At 30.1% G+C, this 23,044-nt stretch overlaps 1 protein-coding gene across 1 annotated transcript; it reads left to right on the top strand.

Annotated features, from left to right (window-relative positions):
• The first annotated feature begins 216 nt into the window (after nt 1–216).
• On the top strand, nt 217–18,777 carry LOC129919733 (D-xylose transporter). Its single transcript, XM_056000719.1, has 4 exons — nt 217–383; nt 16,733–16,970; nt 17,035–17,298; nt 17,362–18,777. Exons 2-4 carry the CDS (start codon nt 16,744–16,746, stop codon nt 18,440–18,442), a joined length of 1,572 nt encoding a protein of 523 aa, XP_055856694.1. The 5' UTR covers nt 217–383; nt 16,733–16,743; the 3' UTR covers nt 18,443–18,777.
• The last annotated feature ends 4,267 nt before the right edge of the window (nt 18,778–23,044 follow it).

The raw sequence follows: 23,044 nt of genomic DNA, 5'->3' as shown, positions 1-23,044 counted from the left end.
GTCGAAGAGTAAGTCAATATTAATCGCATATTCATATAAACAAGTCCGACTCAAACCCACACGACTCAAACCAAACAAACAAAAAAAGATATCTTGCCCGTGGTTGCGCACACACTATACACGCCAAAGCATTGTCAACAAAGCTAAGAAAAAAGTGAAAAAAAAATACTGAAGATACAAATTGGTAAGTTGTTGGAGGTATATTCGAAGCGAGTTGAAAGTATCTAGGATCAGTTCTTTCTGAATGCCTTAGTTGAACGGATCGGTAGCTCGGCTTAAAAATTTAATAAAAATATATAAAACTACAAGAAGCTGAGTACTAAAGGTTCCTTATAAGTGCCTATATTATAAGCGAATATTGAGTGAATATACAAAATAAAAAGGTTAGTATTCGGACTTAATAAATATTTTATAAAAAAAAGTGAAATCAGGACTTAACAGAAAAATTTTCATACATTTTTTAAAATTTTTAAATTATTCTTCATAAAAAGTGCATAATGTGAGTTCGTTCTAAGGATTAGAAATATTTTCTTCTATAAAATTACCGTATTCCTAAAAATTAAACCTGGAAACCCTAATTTTTCAAAATAAAATAAAACTGTGCCACCACATAAATAATCCAAAATCACAAATAATAAAAACCGCAAACGAATAAAAAAGATCACAAATAATAAGTTAAAAAAATCAAATGATATAAGAAAACATTAAAAAATTCCGTCTAAGCTATTAAAATAATCCCTTTATTAAAAAAAGGAAACCGGTTCTTTTAATATATTAATTTAAATTCTAAAAAAATACCAAATTGGTACACAATAGTCTGGTGGTTTTTAGGATTTTAGAAATTAGCAAATGGAAAGATTTTGATTTTGTTTTTTTTGAATAATTCATATTTTTTTAAACGAATTTATGAATAAATTCAACGGAGATACGTATTTCCTTTCGTTATGACGTACGGTAAATAAATCTTGCGATTAAATTAAAAAAAATGAAAACAAACTTGAGAAAACAATAAAACTTGACATTGGGAATCCGAAAAAAGTGGTTTCCAAAATTCGGTCCATCTGTCTGCATGTCTGTATAAGGGTAAGAGTCTTAACCAATGAATCGATTTGATTTAAATTTGGTAATTAGAAATTGCAAAAACAAGCTCGAACGGAATTTTTTTTTAATTATTGTTTAATTCAAAATAACTGTACCTATGAATCTATCTGTTGTTAATTTTTTTGTTTCCTAAAAACAATTCACAAGATTTCTATATAAAATATTGTTTGTGCTGTTTACATTTGTTTATATTTCTTTTATTTTTAACTGAAATTTATTTTAACGATTTTTTTGGAAAATCTTCAAAGCATTATCTACAGAATTGATTTTTAACACAGTGGTAAGCTGATTTTAAACTTGCCAAATGACTAAGAAATCTAATTTTGTAATTTAAGATTTTTGGAGATTGTTGCCCCTTCTTTTTATTACATTCTGTGATGAAATTCTTTTACTTACATAGCTATTATGTGAGATGACTATTTTATTAACCAATTCAAGCGAAAGACTGAAAATGCAATTGAATAGTTATTTGCTTAAAAAAATTGATTTGCATGCCAACAAAAACGGCTCTAACGAGTTTTAGTACATGACATTTTTTGGTACACCGTTTTCTTAAAAAAATTACTTTTCATAAAAAAGTTCCTACAATTTTCATAAAATTAATGTCCCAAAATTCATTGCTATATACAAGAAGTCTTTTAATACTTTGTTTTATACTTTTTAAAATTAATGATAATTAAATTAAAATTATTCTTTTATTTCATATAAAGCTTTAATATTCCAAGCAACTTTTACCACAAGAGCAAGTACGTGTCACCCAGTCGTGGATCTTATTTAAATTTTTTTTATAAATTATAAAAGAAGGCTAAATTCAATCATTCAGTCAATCATTTTCGAAATAAAAACTAAGTGTTATTAAAAAAATAGCACTTGAATTTTGTTTTTTAAACTAAGTCGTTAAAAACGCTAACGAGAATCTTTCAATACCTCAAAAATGTTTAATGGGAAGTATCCGTTACAAGCGGAACAGTTTACCCTTAAAATCTGACCTAGCGGCACTCAGTTTAATGAGAACATATGGGAATAGTAATAGACGACCATGATTAACGCATATGCACAAATTCAAGTTTTGAATCTTTTTTCTTTTTTCCTCACGAAATGATCTTATTTTCTTACTGGTTTATTAAAGCAAAGAGCTAAAAATGCAATTGAATTATTATTGGCTTGAAAAAAATTGATATGCATGCAATCAAAAATAATTATTGCACTTTCAACCCCCTGTTCCATTTGTTATAAACAAAAAATGTATATGATTTACATGTTATTTATGGTGAAAATATACGTGTGATAAACGTGATGTGAAGATATTGACTACAAAATATAGTATAGTATGTTAGTTGCACAAAAGAAACGAATATAAGCTTTGAATTTTTGCTGCACGAATGTAATTTTTAATAAATTTTATGTTACTGAATTATCTTCCATATTCTACTACTATTTTCGTAAATTTCGTTTATAGGATTTATGTAATAATTTAATTAATTAGACACATTGCCATCACATTAGTGCCTTTCAAATGTTTTCTCAAGTTTGGTACCTTTTTCTGAAATGAAGTTCTGTTTCTGCCCATCACTAAGCCAGCAAATTTTAATGATTTCTGCAAATGTTTCAATATTAACTCATATGAAAATTTTAGTGCAGTTTTTAAAAAGGTTATGGAACCAAAGAATATTACCAAAACAGAAATAAATCTAATAACGAGGGTCAGAAAATTGTATTGATTAAAAATCTCCCAAAAATCCACCCATTGGCATTTTTTAAAACTGTATTTTAAGTTAAAGAGCAGGGGAGGAGATTCTGGTTGATGAAACTGGAAAACGTATTTTCCTGCAATCTGGCCATATGGCAAGTTATTTCGGGAATTTTTGAATTTAGGCCGTGTGTGAATTGCGTTAAATATTTAACACCGTGTAAAATTTTTGACACTATTGAGATGAACAAAAAAATTTCAAAAAAAAAAAATTTATTGTTAAAATTTTTTTTTTGCCTTTTTTCTGCCATGATACTCCTTTTTAATAAAAAAAAAAAAATAAAACCATCTGCAAAAAAAATTTAACTCAAATTTAACCAGGTCCCAGAGTCCAATAAATTTTTAACAGCTGAAAATTTTTTATTCACCTCAATAGTGTCAAAAATTTTACACGGTGTTAACTATTTAACGCAATTCACACACGGCCTTAGAATCGAATGAGAACAAAGATTATCCCGATATCTAAGAAAATAATAATCCTTTTTATCAAAATATGAATATTTTTCCATATCATGTAAAATATAAGCGAAAGACTGTTGAAAATAAACACCCTGTGAATAATATCCAATACCTGTATAAAATTAAGTGAAAGTGTTGCAGCGGGTATAATTACCACGAACCGAAAGAGTTTATTCAAATATACAAGTAAAAAGGGTGTTTTTTCGAGACGAATGAAAAATTAGATTTTACAATTCAAATATTTTCCTTGAAAGAATTATTATTTTTTAAAAGAATAAAATAAATAAATAATAATAGATTGTTTATTATATTTCCATAATTTGTTGATGTTAGTTTTATCTATGAAAAGAAAATTATTATTCAAAATTTAAGTTATTACGAGCAATTAGGTGCGACCCTGTTGCTTATTTTATTTTAAGTTGTAACAAACTTGTTATACATTAGTATGTATAATAATATTATGAATCACTTTATTTGCTCGAATAAGTAATATTTTGTGTAATTTTTTTTTCAACTTCCTTGCCAGAGATATTTCCGGTTTAAAAATGATCTGTAAAGATACTAAAATATGTTTCTTGTTTTCTTACATCTGCTTATCTTAAGATTTAAAACAATATATTGTGACAAATGAATTAATTCACAATAATTGATTGTATATTTTGAATCCTTATGCATATTTTAAGATTTTTTCGTCATTCCTTTTAAATGGTTTGAGATGAAATTATCACAGGTCAGGTGGTCGTTGTTACTAACAAGACACCTGGGATGTTTCACGATATCCAAAAATGAATCCCATCCTCGGCCTCTGACCAGTGGCGTATTGAGGGGGGGGCTCAGGGGGCTCAAGCCCCCCCCAAGCCTTCCAGATCATGTTATTTTTTACATAATTTCATTGTAATGTATATGCTTCACTGAAACTTGTTCGTAAATCTTATAGATTTAGAGGCAGCTCACATGCTCGAGCCCCCTCCAAGTTCTGAAACGGCTATTTGTGTTTGTTTGAGTAAGAGCCTTAGCTGTAGCTGGGGGTTGGGTGGTTTTTTTCGGATTTAAGTCCAATTCGAAATTCTTCAGATCACTTTTTAATATAATACGTACGTCGAATATCATCACCGTGTAATTTTGCAAAAGTTCTTATGCAATCTCGATAAACACTTTTTTCAAAAATTATATACTTCTCAAAGCTATTGGAAATAGAAATATTTGATATCTCAAAATCTTAGTGGTCAACATATGTAACTAATGGTTTCTTTCAGCAAATGCCAGTTTGGTCTTCGAATTCGGATTATAAAAGCAACATATTACGAAAAAATATATATTTCGAATTAAACATCTAAAATAATTTAATGGAAAATTAGTTTCTAGGCTTTCACTTTCTGCATTTTTCACTCATTTAGATTTTCTGATCGAATTCAATTCACATTATTTCTGTTTGTAAATTTGGTGCCTTTTTTAATGAATCTATAATTTTTAGACAAAATATTATCATAACTTATTTGTGTCTCCTTATTTTTTCTCTTGAATTCTTCTTTTTTTTTCATTAAAATTGCCGATAAAATTGCATCCAGCAGTAATAATTTAACTTCAGAAACAAAATTAAAAAGGATGATCCTTCAGCTATGACAGTTCGAAGCAATTTCGAAGTTTTTGAAATTGATCCAAATGAAGAATATGATATTTTATTTCACGTGAAATCTAAAAGTGATTTCAATTCACTTTCGGTCGAATTGCGGAACAAGAACTTTAAAAACAGGAGACAGCAGTACGAAGCTGTCGACGTCGAGAGCAGTTAAATGCTACTATACCACTTTCAGTATCGCAGCACAGCGCTTCACTCTCGATCAAAGGTGAATAAAATAGAGAGAAAAATTTTTCGTACCCCTCTAAAAAATGTTTGAAAAATTTTCTAGCCCCCTCCAAATTTTTTTCTGGATACGCCACTGCCTCTGACGCACACCCCTTGTAACTGTTCATCACATTAATTTAAAAGGGGTTCGTCAGCTTAAAGCTATATACCCTCTCTCGGGTTAATGTTCTGTTTTCCACCAGTCTTCAGAGTCTTTCCTTTTTTTCAATTAAAGAAATTATTTTTAGCTGTATGAAACTTTAAAATTGCTTTATTTTTCACAAAAAAAAACTCTTCAAACTGATTTCACAAGATTTTGTAAATAAATGAAAGAATTTGCTTGTCATTTAGTATAATTCCGGGCGATTATTTTGGAAAGAATTTAGCATAAATTGTAGATTATCAGAAAAAGATCGTAACTGCTTCCTTGTTGTCCGGTTCCAATTAGGTTGTTGTTTACTCTGAGTTCTCGTACAAGTGAAGACCCAACACGACCTTGGTTCAGGTAGATTTATTAGACTCAAAGTAATTCCACCGAATTTGCCGTTTGGATTTCGTAGATTTAGAAGTTACTTCAGTTGGGGCTTAGTTCATAATGAACAACTCCATAAATTTTGAAATAATGTATATGGTATTAAATGTTGTTTTTGAATTCAAGAATCACTTGTTGTAATTTTGGCTTGCGTTGAATACGTTACAAGAGAGACGGTCAGACGAATTCAATTCAAATAGCTAATCGCTGTTTCTTTTAGCTAAGAATAAAATTAAAAAAAAAAAAATCTTCTACCTATTCAACTTTGAATATAGACTTAAGGGGTAATAACACCTTGTAAACCATGAAATCGAGCGTCATATTCATCAGCGTATAAAACAAAGAAGAAATATTATTTTCTTTTAGTGTTTGTTTAGTTTAATTAAGTATATTAATAGGTAACAGAATAGGCTAATGTTAAATTTTTTAATGATGTGAAATTTTTTAAATGGCGGTGTAGTTCAGGATGATAGTAAAATTCTGTGCTCCCATCGGGCGACCAACTAACTCCTAGGGCCTTACTAATAATCAAATTTAAAGCTCGCTTTAGTTTTTACCTTAATTCTACATATTTCACAGTACCAAAAACCAATTTAGTAGTCAGGTTAAAGGCTAACTCTAGGTTAAATTTTATAGTTGAGTTTCCCAACTATTAATTTTAATCGAGCATTAGCCTTTAACTTGACTATTAAAGTGGTTTTTGGTATTGTGAAATATGTAGAATTAAGGTAAAAATTAAAGTCAGCTTTAAATTTGATTATTGGTAGGGCCCCTACAGTTTTTAACCGATTGGGCTGAAATTGTGCGGAGCTTAAAAATACTATTCTCTAGTGAAGTACGTAGGAATTTTTTGAAATATTAATTTTTAAAGAAATGGCATTAGTTTGAAAAAATTATTTCATTCCAAAAACAAAATTCGTTAAAAAAAAGACCATAAAATCGTTAAATTTTAATATTTCAAAAAAATCCTACGTACTTCACTAGAGAATAGTATTTTTAAGCTCCGCACAAAATTTCAGCCCAATCGGTTAAAAACTGTAGGAGTTAGTTGGTCACCCGATGGGAGCACAGAATTTTACTATCATCCTGAACTACACCGCCATTTAAAAAATTTCACATCATTAAAAAATTTAACATTAGCCTATTCTGTTACCTATTAATATACTTAATTAAACTAAACAAACACCAAAAGAAAATAATATTTCTTCTTTGTTTTATACGGTGATGAAAATGACGCTTGATTTCGTGGTTTACAAGGTGTTATTACCCCTTAAACAAGTTTTGATGCGCTTCATAATCATTCAGAATTTTTCCCACATGATTTATCGCCTCGCCAAAAGAATTTTTTATGTGCGTAAGAATGATGTAACAACTTAAACAGGTGTTACCGTGTTTGAATTAATTTCAATTCTATTTATTGACTTAAACAACAATGTCTATGTATGACCAATTGATCATCACCCCTATGCCTTAAGCCATAATAGCTTTTGAGATAATACACAGAAATTCTTGTGGGATTAGATTGATATTGGTAGATATATCAGAATTTTTGTATCATGTTTGCGTGGTGTTTATACAGAGTGAAGGTCAAAGATCATTGCTTGACCATTATAAATAATGATCTTTTCAATTTATACATTTAGCCTAGGGCAATAGATTAGTTATGGTGAACGTTTATTTGTTCCTATATCTTTTCTTTTATAGTTCTAAACCTATCTATCAATCTACTTTTTAACTTATTTAACCTGTTTTTAAAATAAGGTAGGTAAAGAGGTACTTAAAGGTTTCGTGCAAAGAAAAAATGTGTTCTCTTGTTGTCCAATTAACTTTCCTGATAATTTATACATATTATAATAATATTTATATTTGTATGTACATATTTTCTTACTTATTGAAATTATAACGACTATTTATCTAAATTAATTCAAATTAACCGCAAATATAGAATTGTTTTGGATTGTTAATTAAATAACTTGTAACCTGTTTTATGAAATTTTTATAATTGCAACAAATGATGACTTTCATCAACTACCTAAATCAAATCTTAACAATTAACTGCCTACAATCTGACTCATTCAAATTTGTGTCAACAATCTTAAATCTATAATTTTTATAAAGGAATTTTTTTTGGATAAATATCGAATTTAAAAAAATATCTAAACTCTCAAAGATCTCTCTTTGATACACGCGCTTTAATATTTGTATATTTTTAAAAATAGTAAGCATAGTAAGTTGATAAGAGCCCTGTTCCTTTGGGAGGTGGCAAAGTACTAGGTACTGGTAGTTTATTAGCGATTTTCAATGGAACGCACTTTTTACGAATTCAATAAAAATCGTATCTACTCGGGAAGAAGAGCATGAGTAGATGATAGTACTAGATAAACCAAAACATCTACTATTAGTAGACTAACACCTCCAATGGAACAGGGCTAAGGTTTACTTTCCAAAATTTGACTTGAAATGTAATAGATTTTTTGCAAATGATTAAATTGACTCGAAAGCATGTCTTCTTTTCAAATGGCGTAGTCAAAAGTAGGTAGGTATAGATACAAACACATAATATTTTCTGTTGTTGCATTTGTAACTAATTAAGTCTATTCTTCTACGACCACAGATTTGTGGTTTTATTAAGTCAGTCGTGTTCATACTAAACCATTTTAATCAAATAGGTCAACGATGACCACAAATGCGACTTAATGAATTAACCAAATTAATATACAAAGTTTGTTTATCTACCTCATTATGTATAACTTCACTAACATGGTAACATTATGTTAATGCCATTTTTTTTTCATGGAAAAGTTTAAAAAACAGAATGTAGGATTTGAAATGTGAACGAACATAAACGCATGAAATCAGAAATATTCTTTTGCAGTCAGGTGTGCGTTGTATTTAAAATATAGACAAAAGATAATGAGAAAATTATGCGTAGAACCATTAGAAATAAAAAAAATTCTCAGATGAAACATTGTCAATTCACATTGTTTATATTTGTGCGACAAGAACCAAAATGGACGAATAACAGGGATAGACTGCATTCAGTTTACTACTGAACCATATCCATTTTCGTACAAGGATTAGCCGTGTGAGACCTTTTCGTATCTCCTATAAATTTAGAAATTTCTAAAATGGAGCACTAATTGTGCGACAATTATTAAGATTAAAATCCGCGGTAGAGGGAAGGTAAGGATTTTGGTTTTAATTGTAAAAAGCATGAGCTACGTTTTATTTAGGTTGACTTCTAGACCACAGCTCGTATCCCAATTGCCAACGTTTATCACATTCATGCCAGTGATTTCGCTGATCACGTGTTAAAACTTTCCCGGTACTAGAATAACCTGCCTTCACTGGACTTTCTCTCAATATTGTTTGAACGACTTCATGGAGTGCAGTTTCCGTATATTTTTCCCTTATACATTAGTAAGTGTGTTGCGAGCTAGAGTGAAAATTAGCTAATTTTGCTATTTTCTTATAATTTTGTTTTTGGCAACTTGACTGAGTTTTTTTTATATTGGCCAAACCGAAAATATTTTTTTGCGAAATTAATTAGAATATTACTATTTACAATTTCGAACACTTCAAACGCTGCTAAATACTTTCCCTCGGTTACAACTTGCTTTGCACTTACTGCAATTAGTGGTAAAAATATAATTTCATAAAAGTTCAATATATTTATATTGACCAAACAAAAACGCTATATTTAAGACATTTAGAAGAATAGCGGTTACGCTACATCGGTTTTGAATAGTTACATCAGTAAATTTAATTGCGACTTTAATATCGTATAAATGACAGATGTCAACTGTTTGAGGCAAGAAATTTCCATTAAAAAAAAGTTATATTTAAAATTCCAAATCGTTATTAAACCGCATTATTTTCTTTCCATATAAGATTTTAGTCACTGTCAGCGATCATTGATATTTTACCACTTTTATGTGGTCAACTTATTTTAATATCAATATAGAAATTAGAAGTGAAAACTATAAAAAAAAAAATAAAAATCGATTTCTAGGGATTCGGTCAAAACGTTGTAGGTCACTTAATCATAATCATAGAATCAAGGTATCGGATCTGTTTTATTTAGAAATGGATCCATTTAATAATTCTACTTTTCCAAGAAAATAATGTTTTATGCATTTGGCGGACTAACGTATCCGTCATAAACGTCTGAACAACTTATTACAATATTTCACATCAAAACCTTATGTGTCAAAACTTATCGATAATTCTAAAAATACCAATCCGGTTATAAACTCCCCCTTCTCGCCTACATCAAGTTGAACTCAATTTTCTTTTTAACTTTTTTCTGTATCCTGTCTACAAACACTTTTCATTGACCTTGCCTTAGATATTACCTACATGGTGTTACTATATAAATCATTGTCATGGTAAAAACAATTCTATTCTATATAGTTTGACTGTTCGTGACTTAAAAAAAAAAGTTTAATTGATAAATAACATAATAAAAAATGTTTCTGTATCACCTTTCTCCAAGGTGAACTAGCCATTTTTTTAGATTACCTATTTTAAAACCTTAAGTGCAATCGTTTAATGAGATAGACCTATTGAATTATTTATATCCACGCCCGCAAAAATATACATATATATGAAACTAATTTATATTGACAGGTGTTGTTTTGTTTCCCTCGCAACAAACACCACCGACTTTACCTAGTTGCCTAGTAGATGAAATAAACAATCAAGGAATATTATGCTGTTGCATTTTTATTGTATAGTCTCAACAGGTGTAGAATTTAACAACTTCCAACTTCTTATATAGCCGCGGAGCGAGAATGTGGTATAAATTTGCACATTTGTTGAAGTTTGTTGTTGTTATCTCCCAGATGCTGATTTTTATAATGATTTACTTATTAAAAAAAGCTAAAGTACTCTAGACACATGCCATTGCCATGCTGATTGTTGATGCCATTCTGTCTTGAAATTGAATATAAAGTTAAACAAATTCAATCACACTATGTTTATAAATTTATGGAAGCTCGTGGGCACACCATCTGCTATTATACAATATCATTGCAGATTTATTACTACTTATCTATTGTTATTATTTCTGTTTTGTTTTTTTACTAGAATAAGTTATAACATCAGAATAAAAAAATGAATTATTAAAGTAAAATTACAGATGTACTAATATTAAATCCTTTTGAAAATGTAATTAAATTTGTTTTTTTTATTACTAATAATAATAGGGTTTGAGTAGAGGCTACATGTATCTCCTTTTTTATTACCATAAACGCAAGTGATAATAGCTAGTCACTAGTTATAGTTTAATCACAAAAAATAAATATAAGTTAAAAAAAACTAAATAATGACGTTTATTTATGTTTCAGTACAATGAAATAATTCTTCGACGTTTATTTTGTTTATCTCTCTATTATCTCAGAAATTACTGTCACATAATTATCTTTTAATATATTGATCAGAATAAACTGATACAAAAAATTCACATCATTCAAAATTTTAAATTAGTCTACAAACTAGAAACGTGTGTATTGTTTAACAAATATGTATTTAATTGAAATTGATAACTTTCCCTTATTTTTATTTCATAATTACTTAATACTAATTATACACATTGAGTGTGCTTAATGAAGAAGAACTTAATGATAACAGATTAACACATTAATTTTCTTTGAATATTAAATTTTTCTCAAATGATGTTAAAATTTAAATCTATTGAAAAGTTAGTTCTGTGCTGCAGAAATGAATGCAATTCATTAAATAGAATATTAAAGTAAGAGTTTTGGACTGGTATTAGAAGAAAAAAAAAGTTGGAAGTATAATTTTGGGTATCCTAGCAAAGAGATCTATCTTGGTGCCAGTATTTTTTTAACAATAATTAATTTTTAAAAAATTTATTATTGATGCGCTTTAATTTCCAAATGCCCCACTAAAAACTGCAAGAATTGTACATTTCATTCATACAACATAAAGAAGTTTTCAAAAATAGCAATCATTTTTTCAATTATATTCGAAAATTGTTTCGAGCTCTTGATCTTGTCTGAACGCATTCAAGTCTGGTTGAAAATCACCTGAATTTCTAAATCATCTTTTCCTTATCATCAATAGCTTTGAGCTTTCTCATCATATTTAGTAATAAGGAAATGCTTGCTGGAATTAAACAAGTTTCTCACATTGAATCCGATTTTTGTAATTTTGTAATCTTCGACTTGTCAACAAATCTGCCGATGAAAAAAATGAATTTTAGTTATAAAAACGGTTAAAAAACTTTTTCACACAGGACCATGCTCATGTACGACTAACTTTGTGGGCCCAAATAAAATTTGATCCCCAAATGGAAACTTAACCGTCAATAATTATAATAATAATTTTTTTTGGAATTGCTTTTTCTTTTCTTTAAAAAACAAAATATCTACCTCAGTTGTGACAAATCGTTACTTGTCCCACCCAGTCAAGACATAACTTTATTATAGTCACAATATAAATATACATACTAGTAGCAGTCTTTTAGAACCAAGAACCAAAAACCTACATATGTATAAAGAACTGAACAGAATGACAAGTGTTAAAAATGAAAAAATATAATGGAAGTCGCTCATCGACAACAGAATGCAGTTGCTCAACTTCAACTTTGGAAAACGAATTTTTGATATGTGTCAATTAAGTCGCTGAACGACGCACAATGGGGCAAAATGGCAAAAAGGTGGCATTAAATCAACCAATAGAGCTAGACACTTGAAATTTGGAACAAGTATTACTGATACAAATGTTAGTTCATAGCCAAAATATCGAATGGCCACGCCCATTTTTAGGGTTACCACCCATACACTTTTTTTAAGATTTTCGAAATTTCTCGGAAAATCCTCAATCAGTTTCAATTAAACTTTCAATGCCATTTATAAAATAGTAATGCAATTGCAATTATATATATAAAAAAAAATTAAAATTAGGGTTGCCACTTGAAATTTTTTATGTTTTTTTTTATTATTTTATTTTTATTTTGTTTAAATAAATTTATTCAATTAATTTTTCTTAAATATTTTATTATACATAAGTACACATTTAATAAATGAACCAATTTAATAATTTAAATGTCTTTATCACTCTCAATTTCGACTAAAATATGAGCATTTATAGAAAATGACGTCACCAACTAAAAATGAACAATTCTCACAGAGTAGCAAAAAGTAGCAAGAAAACTTTTCATATTCTAAAACTAGATAAAACCCAGAACAAAATGACATCTAAAACTTATTGGCGTTTTACGGCGATCACAACTAAAAGACTAAGGTTTTCAGAAGAGTGCAGAAAACACATTATTTTTAGGTTATTTTTCATTTTTGACTAGGAATTAAAATATTTTGAATACATATTTTTCATAAAAAGAAAATTTATTAGAACGTACTAGACTCACTGATTCAATTTCAAAAAGATTCAACTTTGTACAAGTAAAAAATAATTAACAGTACACAATTTATTGAAACAACCCAAAATGATTGAAAGTCGTAAAAATTCTACCGAGAAGTGATATTTCTCTTCCTTTGAGACAATCTCCTGAATTACACGTGGTTTAAATTAATTTTTTCTCTCTCATTTCTGATTCTCTATTATTTTTCAAAGAGAAATAGTTGGGTTATTCAAAACAAAGCTAAACTTTATGATTCGATTAAATGCCAGCTTTTTTGAATTTTGCCCCATTGTGCGACGCACGCCTTCAACTTTTAAGACCTTTTATTCTTCTGTGAAAAAGTGTATATATGTTTTTCGCATTGCTTTCACTTTTTTAGATTCATTTGATTAAAAATAAGCGATTCATGTAAAAGGTAGGTACTTGGCAGTACACTCTACTCCAAGTGAACACACCTATTATTAGTTTTCAATAGTATACTAAACAACCAACTATAAAATAAATAAAGTTATTGCTCATAAATAGTTAATTTGCTTGCTTCGAATTCCAATGAAAACATTAACTATTTGGTTAGTGAACTGTCATTTCGAATAAAAATATGTTAACACTTCAATTAATTTTAATCTTCTCATAAAACCGAGATTAACTTTTCATAATAGACATGGCAATATGGCATAAGCTTCATTCCAATTAAAACAAACAATTTTTTTTTCATCTGCGATAAATTAATAGAGCAAATCCGGTCATACATTTAAAATCCATTTATGCAACCATAAACCAAAAACTCGCTATAAAAATCAAGTACAAATAGATGGTAATGAAATTTGTTTTCAATGTTGTGAATTGATGGTGCGAATACTTTGCGGCATAATATTGTACACTGCAGGTATGTTTCATACCGAAAACCCCCCCCCCCCCCCTGCTATAAATGGTATTGGTTGGCAGGTATGTATACGATCTTTGGTCACATCAAATCATTATCGCATGCTACCCGCAGAGTGCGTCTCATCAAATTAATGAACGTGAGCATGTTTCAATCCTATTATTGGTTAACCTCCAATTTCAAATGAAATAGAAATCACCATAAGTATTTGATAATTGAAATATCTTGAAATCATCGGAAAAGAAAATTATATTTTCTCAACAAAATTACATATTTGCAAAACTATTTTGCAGTAATAGAGGTTATAGGTAGGTACAACAAGTTTCTTATCTCTTCGACAGTACTTGCAGCAACCGGTTTCTATTCGAGTTTTTGACCTGATTTTGCATTACTTCCACTTCCACACCTTCGAACAAGCTTTTGTGTGCATAACCGAAGCCCTTTCGCACATAAATTATATGCGCGGCCAACATCGCCGCTGCCGCTGCAACCAAGGAGTAAAAAAAAAACCTCACCTGTTGGACATGCATTGGCATATTGTGCAGTTGCAAGCAAACAACAACAACAACAAAAAAAAAACAATGTAATGTTAACAACCTTAATTATATCGCTTGTTCTTGTGTCTCTAATTGTCAAAGAGTGAAATAACTCAATTCAAGGTTATTTAATATTGATGCACTGAATTCTTTCATTTCTTTGTAAACAAAAAGTAAATTCTAATAATAATAATGATTAAGAACAATTAGTTGCATGCAATTGTTTATGAGTTATGACTATAATTGGAATGCTAAAGGAATTTAGTAACAAATCAATCAATATTTAGAATTTTTTAAACTTTTTTTTATTATTTACAAGATTTGTTGCAGATAGCTTGGTTTTAATCAAAATAATAACCTCTAGCCCGTAATTTATTTCTTTTTTATAAGAATTTTGGTTCGTTCTTGTTGATTCTCATAGTTTTGAGTGACCTTCTGTTTAAATTTTGTTTGGTTCGTTCTTGCTGATTCTCATACTTTAGAGTGACCTTTGTGGTTTTTGAAATTAGCTTTTACATTTCTTTTATTTTAAAAAATCACACAGCGGTAAATTTTAACTTGGCAGATGCAAGTTCCTTGTGAGACGCACCTATACCTATTTTAATTAATTAATTTCAATTTCAGCTTCAGGCTCGGTACATGTTACGTTAGTTTGCACATGACCTAATGGCGTTTTTATGTTTATTTTGAATAATTTTTCTCTGTTTGAACTTTCGCTTTCATAAACATGCCGCAGTGTTTTTTTAATTTGTTCGTTCTTGTTGATTCTCATGCTTTCAAGGGATATGTTGTGCAATTTTAAGAAAATTGTGACTTACAGGCGGCTTAAAGAAATATCGGTTTGTTGTTATAGATTCGAAGCTTGTACAAATTAATTAGGTAACCATGGCACTTTGTGATGAAATTCAAAAGATCGTGCAAGCCAGTCATGCATTTTCATTCAAGTTCAATTAATAAGATTCACACTTAAGATATAGTAATTTACATGATGGAATTTTCTATAGATAAATTAAGAATTTGTATTTAAGCTTCGTTGTGTTGTATCTTCACTATACACCATCAATGTTTTATCATAAGATTAATTTGAAATTACAACAAATGAATCGCCTCATAATTGCAGTCGCTTTTTTTATCAATGCATCTTGTTGATAACACTCAATTTAAAACAAAACATTTCGTGCGTGTGATTGTGTTGTCATGTGAAAAACCGGTTATGCATTATGTAGGCGTTTGTATGTCAATGAAATTGAATAAAAGTTTAACATACTGTGATATCTCCGTGTATGAATTGTTGTTGAGGAGTATCTATGCTGAGTAGGTAGTGATGCATGTTAACACGTGGAACCTTGAGAATGCAACAAAACAATCTTACACTTGAATAGAGATGAATATGATAAGTTGTGGAATAGATTAATTGCAGGTAAATGCATTGAACTTCAGAAGGAAATCGTCTGGGAAAAAGGCCACTTAAAAAAAAAACGAAGATCACGATTTTTACTTTTACTTGGTATTTGTGTCTAGTGGGTAGTCTATTGTAAAATGATGTAAGAAACACGTTCTATAAATCTTGGAGTTGCAATTAAGTTAATTTTTGAGTGACTCTCCATAGGGTATCGCATAAAAAGCAACAAATGAATTGTATTACAAAGTAAAATTAAAAAATAGTTCTGTCGTTGGTAATGTACCTTTTAAGTTAAGTTAGTTTCTTCAAGCCATTTTGTCTTGACTTCTGAAGATTTGAGAAACTCCATAACAGACGGATTTCGCAAGATCAACCCAACATATCACAGTACACATCATCATAAGACAACTCATCATGGTTAGTCAATCATGAGAAAAGGAATAACAAAGATTGATTGGAGCAAATTCATTTTATTTGAATGTTCTTTTTTTTTGGAAGGTTCACTTTAAGGTAGTTGTAAACTTTTTGATTGTAATTGTATAGGCTGCCCTTGATAAATTGTCCAATGATTAGCTGTGCACTGCAATAATTGCTTCAAGTTGAAACCACATTTAGGTACAGTTAATGTGAACTCACACAGTCAGAAACGTGCGCACAGGTGACCTTAATACATACATTGGTTGTGTCACGAAGCATTCCAGGCAATTCAAGATAAACTGTTTAATGTTATAAGTTCGTATGTTCCTTGAACCAAACTCACATTACTTAAACTTTAGGAAACTAACCTGTAATTTATTTCAGATCTTTTATAGTTTGTATTTTTTTTATCATTCTAGAAATCTTCACGATGATTCCGGTGTTTAAAAAGTTGGGTTTCCTATACGACACATATGTCCTAGGTATTCTTACAGTTGGATATATCCTTGGCGAATTAGGACACTACCTCATCGGTGTTACATCGAAACAAACTGCTATGGAATTGGATTACGGTGACATAGCATGTCAACAAAATAATACAGAATTTGAGCAAACATCGTTACCAATGCAGTGTAACAAAGTTTTCAACAGTTCACAGTAAGTTTTCAACTGGTTATATTTTGGTTATTTTGTTACTTAACATATATTTTTCCACCCATAGATGTATGGACTTGAACATGAATGGAACACCATATTGTGAATGGAACTACAATGGTCTTGGATGGGACTATCAGCTTTTAGCAGGACCTAGTTTCATTGCGGTCTTTACTATTGCTGGTGTTTTTATGGGAATGGCTGCTGATAAGTTCAACAGAGTTAAAATGTTGACTGTGTGCACATTTGTGTTTGCTGTGGCTATAATTCTTCAGGGGACAGTAAAAGAGTACTGGCATCTCATTTTATTGAGAATGGTTATGGCAGCTGGGTATGTTTGTTTTTACAATGAAATCTTGAGAATATTAATTTTATTTGATTTTTTTGATTATAGTGAATCTGGATGCAATCCTTTGGCAACTGGTATTATGTCTGATATCTTTCCGGAAGACAAGAGAGCTTTGGTTATGGCAATTTTCAACTGGGGTATCTATGGAGGTTATGGTATAGCTTTTCCAGTTGGACGTTACATAACAAAAGCCAACTTTTGGAATTTGGGATGGAGGGTATGCTATCTGGGCGCTGGAGTCTTAGCCGTACTTCTTGCTATTCTTACTGGAACAACACTCAAAGAACCAGAACGCAAGGCTATCGCCGAAGGTGATAACCAAAAAGACACTAAGAAAGTTTCTATTTGGGATGTAGTTCTACATCCAAGAATGATTCTTTTGATGTTGGCTGCATCTATCCGTCATTGTGGTGGCATGACATTTGCCTACAATGCTGATCTTTATTATAACAACTATTTCCCCGAAGTGGATCTAGGATGGTGGTTGTTTGCTGTAACAATAGGAATTGGCAGCATTGGTGTTGTAGTTGGTGGAATTGTTTCAGACAAAATCGTCGCTAAAATGGGAATTAGATCTAGAGCTTTTGTGTTAGCTTTGAGTCAGTTGATTGCGACTCTTCCAGCCTTTGGATCTGTTTATTTCGAACCAGTTTGGGCCATGATTACACTGGGTATGAGTTACTTCTTCGCTGAAATGTGGTTCGGTATTGTCTTCGCTATTGTTGTTGAATTGGTTCCATTGAAACTTCGATCAACTACTATTGGAATCTTCTTGTTCGTTATGAACAACATTGGAGGAAACTTGCCTATTCTGGTTGACCCTGTGGCTAAGAGTATTGGATATCGTGGATCAATTATGATCTTTTATGCTGGATTTTATGGAGTCAGTTCTATCATGTTCTTCTGTTTATGCTTCTTGCTCGATGGTAAAGTAGAAGATACACCAGCATCAGCACCACCCACAAGGAATGGAAACAACTTCGACATGGGTCATGACAATAATGTTTTTACCAGTGACGAGATAACATCTGGCAATAGGCCGGCAATTTTGCCACATACCACATTTGGTAGTGACTATAATAAACCAGCAATGGGAAGAAGTGCTCATGAGAATAGCAGACTGTAAATAAAATGTATGCACATTATTAAATGTTATGTCATTAAAAATTCATTACATCATCGTACGGCCATAACTCAAAGTTAAAATTAGATATTTTATAGATCTTTAAAATTAAGAGTTTTTTAAATATTTAATTTTTTTTTGTTTACGAAAAATGTTATTGTTTTTGATTTATATAAAAGTATTAAGACTCTCTCTCTAAAGATAGAAAAGTCAACAACGCTTAAATTGAAACATATAATTCTTTTTTGGGTTAATATATCAGATAAAAGAAATATTTATGTAAATATATATGTATTTTAAAGCGACTGTTACTTGCTTTTTAGTGTAAGTTCAAATTGTAGATTGTATAAATGTTGAAAAGAAAAAAGTTATTATTTAATTATTAAAAAAAAAATCGTGTTTTATTTAATAACGGGTTAAAACACCGTAAGTTTTTTTTAATAAAAAAAAAATAAAATTTTTTTTACCTACATTTCTTCTGAAATTGGAAATCGATGGATATTAAATATTATGTTCAACATTTCGTTCATCTTCGAAAACTTTGAAATAGCTTTGAACTATCAAAACTAAAAAAGTGTATCGATTTGTAACTATTATTTAAACACCTTGGTTTGGTCTTGTATCTGTTTAGCGAAAGATTCAAATAGGTCAAAACAACGGTTGGGTGTTTGCTCATGCTTCCACAATGAATACATAAAAGTCGAGAAATTCTTAAAATTGTTCTTCAAAACTGTGTTTGGACGCAAAGAAAGGTACCTTTCGAGCACAGCATTTTACATGATTTGGGCATGAGACGCATTGAATACTGAACTGTGAACTTTTTTTTTGCGTTTACATTCACTAACGATTTTTTTTTCATCATCAATAAAGTGAAATATATTTAAAAAAATATTGATTTTCCCTAATAGCTTAGGAAAAATAGATTCTTTCAAGGCACAAATTTGTAACAGGCTGATTTTTGGTATACAGCTTAGTGTAAGGGTGGTTTACAATCTGTGAAAAGTCCTGAAATTTCCTCTGTACGCCCATTATAAGAGGTCAAAGGTCACAACATTTTTTATTTTAAAAACAAGAAGGTTTTAGACAAAAATTATGTTCTACAAAAATTGAAGCTGAGGTTATTTTACATAAAATTGTCATACAAAGTTTTCTTGTAAAATTTTGTTTGTAAAATAACAATTTTACAATTTTGTTTGTAAATACAATTTTATAGAACAAAATTTTTGTGTAAAACCTACCTTTTTTTAAATAAAAAATGTGACCTTTTACCCCTTATATTAGGACTGGCGGACAGAGGAAACTTCAGGACTTTTCACAGATTGTAGAGCACCCTAAAACTTAGCTGTATACCAAAAATCAGCTTGTTACAATTTTTTTTCTTTCTTTGACAATTTTTCGTCTATTCTTCCTGAATTATAATACACACTATAGGTGTGTTTTTTATTACCACCGGACTTAACTAGGCAAAAAAAAAAAACGTATCGATGCTTAACCGGTAATCTTGGTAGCCATGGACGTATTGTATACGTATTGTTAATACGTCCATATTGGTAGCATTGTATATGGAATGTTCCGAAAACACAAGACACAACAAGAATTTAGAATTTTCATATTTTTTGCTTTCGAGTTTTTCTTGTATTTTTCATAATATGTTTTACAAAGGGATACAAAAATGTATGCTAGCAAAACAAGTTAAAGACATTGGGTGCTTTCATAATTGCATGGTTGCTTTGTTTACATGCGGTCATTTGCGATCAGACTAATGTCAGAAAAACTATTTGCGCATGTATTTTACTTAGAATTTATGAACACTTTTTCTGATTTGCGTCATTTTTCAAAAGTTTGAAGTTTTAATTCAGCCTCTTCTTAAAAATAAAAAAAATCCTTCCTTTAAGAGAAAAAACTTTTTTTTTACATTTCTCTTAATGTTTACAAATTTATTATATTCAAGAAATTCGCGGCTATTTTTACTTGAATTTTGAATTTCCAATCAAAATTTTGACAGAATGGAGAAATAAAGGAAAGCTTTATCATTTTTTACGTCATGTTCCTTCTTTCTTCAGTTAAAATTCATTGCGCATGGGAATTTTTTCATATGCACATTTGCGCTGCAAATATTTGCGTATTACATTTATGAACACCTGACATTTGTCATTTGCATTAATGAAAGCTTTGCATTCGTCAGACTTGCGCAACCATGCATTTATGAAAGCACCCATTTTATCATTCTAAGCGTCAGTTTTCACGTTTGTAAACAAATTTAAAACAATTTATGAAAAAATTGGTTTGGTAGCACAGATTTAAAACTGTTCAAGAAGTTAAGCCCAGAGAAATCTCCGGGCTAAGCAACTAAGCCCACGGGGCTAAGGTGTTGTATTTAACATGTAAATCAAGAAGTTAAGCCCAGAGAAATCTCCGGGCTAAGCAACTAAGCCCACGGGGCTAAGGTGTTGTATTTAACATGTAAATTGCTTAGCCCCGACTGCGTTTTTTTTTTTTGTCCAATCAAGCCCGGTGGAAATAAAAAACACCTATTGAAGCCCAGAAAAATCTCAGGGCTAAACAACTAAGCCCAAGAGGCTAAAGTGTTGTTGCATTTAACATGTAAATTGCTTAGCATCCACTGTTGTGATCAATTTTATTTAAGAAGATCCTAGGAACACTTAGGTGGCCATAGTTTTTTGTTTTTGACAAAATTTGCAAAATTGAGGACAATTTTTAAAGTTTTACTTCAATTGATTTTTCTATAAATTCCTTTTTCTACGAAAATCTTTCTTCGGTAAATGATTACGAAACACCCTGTGAAACAAACTAATTTTTTCATAAATAGTTTAGAATTTGTCTAAAAACGTGAAAACTGACGTTTTGAATGACAAAGTGTATTTAACTAGTTTTCCTAGCATACATTATCCTTTAAAAAACAAGAAAAACCCGAAAGCGAAAAATATGGTAACATTAAATTTTTGTTTGTTTCTGCTGATTTCGGAACATTCAATATGCAGTGCTGCCAAGATTTAATAAAAAAAAAACACACCTATTGGCAGTTGAAAGAATCTATCATTCAAAAATTAAAATAACGTTTGTTTTGATTTTGTTAAAATGAAAGAACTAATTGAATTTATAAAACACAACCATCGTGTTTTGTTTTATAAATTCGATTACTTCTTCTTTTTTAATGGCACATAATCGTTTCCTTACATAAACAAAATACTATAATAAAAATCAAGTTTGTCAATATTTTTGACAGAAATTGGCATCAATCGTTTGAAAAGTTATACACATGTATTATGGGTGCAGCGCTGCATGCAGCGATTCCTGCAGATGTGCGGCACATGTGTTTCAGCCATTACAATAGTGGTATTCACGTTTTGATGCAAATGGTCTTGTATCGTTGTAAACGTGCAAAAGTGTAAAATTTTCTTAAACTAAAATAACCAAATATACTACAGACTACAATTTTTTTACCCTTTTACACTTTTGCTATACCCTAAAGTAGGGTTTCCAGAACATCTCTTTTAGAGAGAACATGTTCTCTTTTTTCATAAAAATCTTTTTTTGTTCTCTTTTTTCCAAATATCCTCTTTTAGTCTCTTTTTTTATTTGCCTACGTAGTTTTTCCAAAATATTACGGTTCTCTTTTTTCCTTTAACTACATTTTTATTTATTTTAATTAATTTATTAACTTTTCAACAAGTTTAATTTTTGTTGTTTGTACCTTTTGTCAAAAATTTACTTCTGCGATGTGAAGTCGACTTTTTTAAACCGATTGTAAAAAATCAGTTAGTAAAATAATGTCTTCACAAATATATTAGGTGTGTTTTTTATTACAACCGGTCTTATTTGGACAAAAAAAAACGCAGTCTGGGCTAAGCAATTTACATGTTAAATGCAACAACACTTTAGCCCCTTGGGCTTAGTTGTTTAGCCCGGAGAATTCTCTGGGCTTAACTTTTTCAACAGATTTAAATCTGTGTTACCAAATTAACTTGTTCGTAAATTGTTTAGAATTTGTTTAACAACATCAAAACTGATGTTTGGAATGACAATTATTATTTTAAATATTTATTTAATAGTTAGTTAAACTTTTTTTTTCAAAAACACACAAGAAAACCCAAAAGCGCAAATATGACAACTTTATATTTTTTTGTGTCAGCTGATTTGATTTCGGAACATTTGGTATGCAGTGCTGCCAATTTTTCTCGCTAAGCCCCGAGGCATTTTTTTAACCAGCTAAGCCCTGTGGTAATAAAAAACACACCTATTGTTTGAAGGTAGTACCCACTTCTATCTTACTCATCATAACATTTTGAAGATCCGAGATTTGGGCTAATGATAAGTTTTAAAAATAACCAAATATTCTGGTCGACTTTTGTGAAGTTAAGATTTCAAAATTTATTTCTATGGTGATGGTAATTTTTAATCGTTTTACAAGCAGGAAGTCCTGTTTGATCAGCTGATCATGTTTCCAACATTCCATACTTATAAGTAGGTACCTCTACCCAGTTAGAAAAATAAATGTATTTAGTTTATGTAAGTTGTTTGTTTTTTTTTTTTTTAATTAAGTGCTCTTTTTTATTCTCTTTTTTTTCTTCCAAGTTTCAAAAA

Source organism: Episyrphus balteatus, chromosome 4 (assembly GCF_945859705.1).
Source record: "Episyrphus balteatus chromosome 4, idEpiBalt1.1, whole genome shotgun sequence".
Lineage (NCBI taxonomy): Eukaryota > Metazoa > Arthropoda > Insecta > Diptera > Syrphidae > Episyrphus > Episyrphus balteatus.
The sequence above is the reverse complement of the archived record's forward strand: the minus strand, read 5'-3'. Positions and strand labels throughout refer to the sequence as shown.